Genomic DNA, 6082 nt, shown 5'->3' on the forward strand with positions numbered 1-6082 from the left:
GAGTTGGATAGCAAATACTCTAAAGTTTCTAAAACTGTTAAGATAATGTCTGTGAGTATAAAACAACTGATATGGCAGGCGAGATATGGCCACGAGGACAAACAATCCCCCCCAAAAAATTCAGCCTACCACTATTTTCAATGGCTGTCACATTTATTATAAGGCGAAGTCCTCCCAGATTGTAGTTTCTAGGGCTTCCACTAGATGTCAACAATCTTTAGAAAGCGTTTCAGGCTGGTGTTTGGACAAATGTGCCAGAAATTGTAGCTTTTCTAGGTGGCTCCCATTTTGGCAGTGTTTCCAAGCTTGTAATCGAGAGCGCGTTCTTTGGTATTTTCCTCCGGTAAAGACAATAACGATTCTCCGTCTTAAATTGTATAGTTTAGTTATGTATTAGGGGACCTAAGGTTTGATTATAAACGTTGTTTGACTTGTTTGGAAAAGTTTATTAGTAACTCTTGGGATTCATTTTGTATGCATTTTGATGGAGGGAAACTGGCTGGATTATTGACTGAAGCGCTAAACTGAGTTTTTATGGATATAAAGAAGGACCATTTGTGATGTAACTGGGACCTTTTGGAGTGCCAACAGAAGAAGATCATCAAAGGTAAGGCATATTATATCACTATTTCTGACCTTCCTGGTTGAAATATGTGTTTCATGGTTTTGTATGCGGGGCGCTGTCCTCAGATAATCGCATGGTGTGCTTTCACCATAAAGCCTTTTTGAAATCAGACACAGCGGCTGGACTAACAAGAAGTTAGGCTTTATTTTGATGTATTACACCAGTGATTTTAGGAAAGTTAAATATTTATAATTCTGTAATTTGAATTTCGCACTCTGCAATTTCACAGGATGTTGGCCAGGTGGGACGCTACCATCCCACCTGCCCATAAGAAGTTAACACTTTGCCTGTTTGATGGTTTGTCAGAGGGCATAATAGGATTTCTTATAAGTTTCCGGGTTAGAGTCCCGCTCCTTGAAAGCGGCAGCTCTAGCCTTTAGCTCAGTGCGGATTCTGCCTGGAATCCATGCCTTCATGTTGGGGTATGTACGTACGGTCACTGTGGGGACGACGTCATCGATGCACTTATTGATGAAGCCAATGACTGATGTGCTGGTGTATTTCTCAATGCCTTCGGAGGAATCCCGGAACATATTCTTGTCTGTGCTAGCAAAACAGTCCTGTAGATTAGCATCTGCTTCATCTGACCACTTTTTTAATTTATTTGGTCACTGGTGCTTCCTGCTTTAATTTTTGCTTGTATGCAGGAATCAGGAGGATAGACTTATGGTCAGATTTGCCAAATGTAGGGCAAGGGAGAGCTTTGTATGCGTCTCTGTGTGTGGAGTACAGGTTGTCCAGAGTTGTTTTCACTCTGGTTGCACATTTATGTGCTGATGGAAAGAGATTGCACGTTTGCTAGCAGAATGGAAGAAAGTGGGGGTTAAATTCGAGTGCCTGCAATTCTCAGAAGGCAGCCCGCACTTTGGCCCCTTTTTCACCACCTCCTCTTCACGCACATCACGGGGATCTGGGCCTGTTCCCAAGAAAGCCGTATGTTATTCGCGTCGGGCTCATCAGAGTCATGAAAGGGAGAAAAGGATTCTGCTAGTCCGTGGTGAGTAATCGCAGTCCTGATGTCTAGAAGTTATTTTCGGTCATAAGAGACGGTAGTGGCAACATTATGTACAAAATAAGCTTTTTTTAAGTTACAAACAACGCAAATAAACCGAACAAAAAACACAATAGGTTGTAAAACGTCTGCCTTCCTCTCCGGCGCCATCGTACAGCTTCTTCCTCTTTCGAGTGTCTGTGTTCTTTTTCCCATCTTAATCTTTTATTTGTATTGGCCAGTCTGAGATATGTCTTTTTCTTTGCAACTCTGCCTAGAAGGCCAGCATCCCGGAGTCGCCTCTTCACTGTTGACATTGAGACTGGTGTTTCGTGGGTACTATTTAATGAAGCTGCCAGTTGAGGACTTGTGAGGTGTCTGTTTCTCAAACTAGGCACTCTAATGTAATTGTCCTATTGCTCAGTTGTGCACCGAGGCCCCTTTGCACTGTTCTGTGAAGGGAGTAGTACACATCGTTTTACAAGATCTTCAGTTTCTGGGCAATTTCTCGCATGGAATAGCCTTCATTTCTCAGAACAAGAATAGACTGACGAGTTTCAGAAGAAAGTTCTTTGTTTCTGGCCAATTTGAGCCAGTAATCAAACCCACAAATGCTGATGCTCTAGATACTCAACTAGTCTAAAGATGGCCAGTTGTATTGCTTCTTTAATTAGAACAACAGTTTTCAGCTGTGCTAACATAATTGCAAAAGGGCATTCTCATGATCAATTAGCCTTTTAGCTACAATAGTCATTTACAACATTAACAATGTCTACACTGTATTTCTGATCAATTTGATGTTATTTTAATGGACAAAAAAATGTGGAAATTTCTAAGTGACCCCAAACTTTTGAACGGTAGTGTATATCACTCAAATATTGTATAAAACAACAGGACGTGATATATTGAAGAGAAATACAGAATATACTGACTGTACTATGAATATACAGTACTTGATAGTGAGCTTGTGCGTGCCTGCGTGCGTGTGACTATGCATGTGTGTGCCTGTGTGTGTGTGAATAACAGAGTTTATCAGCATGTGAGGGTGTTGTGTGTCCAGGTATGCCACTTTTGGCATGATTTTTTTTATTCAGGGTCATTAAGAAATGGATGATCTTTTTATTCAGGGTCATTAAGAAATGGATGATCTTTTTATTCAGGGTCATTAAGAAATGGATGATCTTTTTATTCAGGGTCATTAAGAAATGGATGATCTTTTTATTCAGGGTCATTAAGAAATGGATGATCTTTTTATTCAGGGTCATTAAGACTCTCTCTTTCTCTCTTCTCCCACCCTCTCCCTTTATTGCTCTCTTTATCTCTCCCTCTCTCCTCCCACCCACCTTCTCCATCTCTCTCTGTCTCCCTCTCTTTCCTTCTCTCTCTCTAGAGCTGTAAGCCACACAAGCGTTCAGTGTGTGGCAGTAACGGTAAGACATACCGCAACCACTGTGAGCTCCACCGAGACGCATGTCTCACCGGCCTCAAGATCCAGGTGGCCCACGACAGACACTGCCAGGGTGGGGGAAAAACATGCACATACACACACACTTTCTTGTTAACTTTATGTGTGTATAGCACATGACTATTGCTATCTGATGCCTATGTACTCAGGGGCATAATCTCTGGTTGTCATGACACAGTCAGTAATACGTGTGAGCTGTCAGGTCATCTGTTGGCCATATAAGGCTATCCTATCATCATCCGACAGACAGGCGACATATATGGTCCCAGGCTCATCTTTGATTTAGCTAGTGTTGAACTTTGAACCTATACGCCCAATGACCTCTTGTCTGTCTGTTGGCCTGGACATTGATCAGGTTGAAGATGAATCAGTTTACTCTCCTCTCCTAGTATCACAGAGAGGCCATCATGTCATGATGTCCATGGGCATTTGTGGCAATGTGACAATGACATGATGAAAAACACTGGATGGGAAACAAACACTAGATATGGTAAAACAATGAAATAAAGCTGTTCTCATTCTCTCTGTGTGTTCCTCTATTTTGTATCTCACTCTCTCGCTCTTTCTCGCTCTCTGTCTCTGTCTCTCGTTCTCTGTCTTTGTCGTCTACAGAGAAGAAAGCAGAGCATGCAGCCGCCAGCCCAGGTGAGTGAGTGTGACTTGGGAGATCTGTGTGCTCTGAGCCAATAAGAGCTCTGTATCTCAGCTCTTATTTCCTCTAGTCCTTATGGAGCTTTATGAGACATAGTGCACCTCTCTCATAGCTATATCAGTGTTCTACTGGTCTCTTATTGCACTTGTGATAAGCACTCTTCAGTTAACTGGAGGCTCAGGATTGTACATTTGGGCACATAATGAGCTGGGAGGTACTGGTGTGCTCTGGACAGAACAGGGATTGTGTGCATTCCCTTTACCATACTAGAGAGTGTCAAAATGGCTAGAGTACCTGTTAGATTGTGGATTTTGACTGTGTCACATCTCTCTCTCTCTCTCTCTCTCTCTCTCTCTCTCTCTCTCTCTCTCTCTCTCTCTCTCTCTCTCTCTCTCTGCCCTCTGCCCCCTCTCTCTCTCTCTCTATGGCTCTGCCCCCCTCTCTATGGCTCTGCCCCCCCTCTCTCTCTCTCTCTCTCTCTCTCTCTCTCTATGGCTCTGCCACCCTCTCTCTCTCTCTATGGCTCTGCCACCCCCCTCTCTCTATGGCTCTGCTCCCCCTCTCTCTCTATGGCTCTGCCCCCCCTCTCTCTCTCTCTCTGGCTCTGCCCCCCCCCTCTCTCTCTCTCTCTCTATGGCTCTGCCCCCCCCCCACTCTCTCTCTCTCTCTCTCTATGGCTCTGCCCCCCTCTCTCTCTCTCTCTGGCTCTGCCCCCCCCTCTCTCTCTCTCTCTCTATGGCTCTGCCCCCCCCCACTCTCTCTCTCTCTCTCTCTCTGGCTCTGCCCCCCTCTCTCTCTCTCTCTCTCTCTCTCTCTCTCTATGGCTCTGCCCCCCTCTCTCTCTCTCTCTCTATGGCTCTGCCCCCCCCTCTTTCCTTCTCTCTCTCTCTCTCTCTCTCTTTCCTTCTCTCTCTCACTCACTCACTCTCAACCTCCCTCTTTCATTTTCTCTCTCTCTCTCTGTCTCTCCAGTGGTGTGTTACGTAGCAGATCGTAATGAGTTGAGGCACCGTGTGATCCAGTGGCTGCAGACTGAGGTGGTCCCAGACGGCTGGTTTGTCAAAGGCTCCAACTTCACTGAAATCCTGGTGAAATACTTCAAGGTGTGTGTGTGTGTGTCTGTGTCTGTGTGTCAAACAAGCGTTTCAGTTGTGATATCTGTTCTATTAAGTCCGAAACTATAAATTGAGACATGTTTTGTAGACACACATATGTTTTGGACCATAAGGAAAATGAATTAGTCATACTGATAAACGTTGTCTTCACCTTCCACATAGCATTTGTCATCAGCTGTTACAACTAGGAGAGGTGACGAAACTAGAGGTCGACCGACTATGATTTTTCAACACCGATACAGATTACTGGAGGACCAACAAATGCCGATACCGGCTCTCTCTATGGCTCTGCCCCCCCCTCTCTCTCTCTCTCTATGGCTCTGCCCCCCCTCTCTCTCTCTATGGCTCTGCCCCCCTCTCTCTCTCTCTATGGCTCTGCACCCCCCCTCTCTCTCTCTCTATGGCTCTGCCCCCTCCCTCTCTCTCTCTATGGCTCTGCCCCCCCCCTCTCTCTCTCTCTATGGCTCTGCCCCCCCTCTCTCTCTCTCTCTCTCTCTATGGCTCTGCCCTCTCTCTCTCTCTCTATGACTCTGCCCCTCTCTCTCTCTCTCTCTATGGCTCTGCCCCCCCTCTCTCTCTCTCTCTCTATGGCTCTGCCCCCCCCCCCCTCTCTCTCTCTCTATGGCTCTGCCCCCTCTCTCTCTCTGCTATGGCTCTGCCCCCCCTCCTCTCTCTCTCTCTATGGCTCTGCCCCCCCTCTCTCTCTCTATGGCTCTGCCCCTCCCCCCCCTCCCTCTCTCTCTCTATGGCTCTGCCCCCCCTCTCTCTCTCTCTATGGCTCTGCCCCCCCCTCTCTCTCTCCCTATGGCTCTGCCCCCCCTCTCTCTCTCTCTATGGCTCTGCCCCCCTCTCTCTCTCTCTCTCTCTCTCTCTCTCTCTATGGCTCTGCCCCCTCTCTCTCTCTCTCTATGGCTCTGCCCCCCCTCTCTCTCTCTATGGCTCTGCCCCCCCTCTCTCTCTCTATGGCTCTGCCCCTCCCCCTCCCTCTCTCTCTCTATGGCTCTGCCCCCCCTCTCTCTCTCTCTCTCTCTATGGCTCTGCCCCCCCTCTCTCTCTCTCTCTCAATGGCTCTGCCCCCTCCCCCTCCCTCTCTCTCTCTATGGCTCTGCCCCCCTCTCTCTCTCTCTCTCTATGGCTCTGCCCCCCTCTCTCTCTATGGCTCTGCCCCCCTCTCTCTCTCTCTCTCTCTCAATGGCTCTGCCCCCTCCCCCTCCCTCTCTCTCTCAATGGCTCT

At 47.1% G+C, this 6082-nt stretch overlaps 1 protein-coding gene across 1 annotated transcript in view; it reads left to right on the forward strand.

Moving 5' to 3' along the window:
* LOC124044132 (follistatin-related protein 1-like) overlaps positions 1–6082 on the forward strand; it is a 38605-nt gene that overhangs the window by 21947 nt on the left and 10576 nt on the right. The window contains exons 4-6 of the mRNA XM_046363611.1: positions 3007–3136; positions 3694–3726; positions 4706–4836. Coding sequence (XP_046219567.1) covers positions 3007–3136; positions 3694–3726; positions 4706–4836 — 294 coding nt within the window. The remainder of the gene's footprint in view (positions 1–3006; positions 3137–3693; positions 3727–4705; positions 4837–6082) is intronic.

The sequence above is a fragment of the Oncorhynchus gorbuscha genome, linkage group LG09 (genome assembly GCF_021184085.1).
Source record: "Oncorhynchus gorbuscha isolate QuinsamMale2020 ecotype Even-year linkage group LG09, OgorEven_v1.0, whole genome shotgun sequence".
In the NCBI taxonomy this organism is placed as follows: domain Eukaryota; kingdom Metazoa; phylum Chordata; class Actinopteri; order Salmoniformes; family Salmonidae; genus Oncorhynchus; species Oncorhynchus gorbuscha.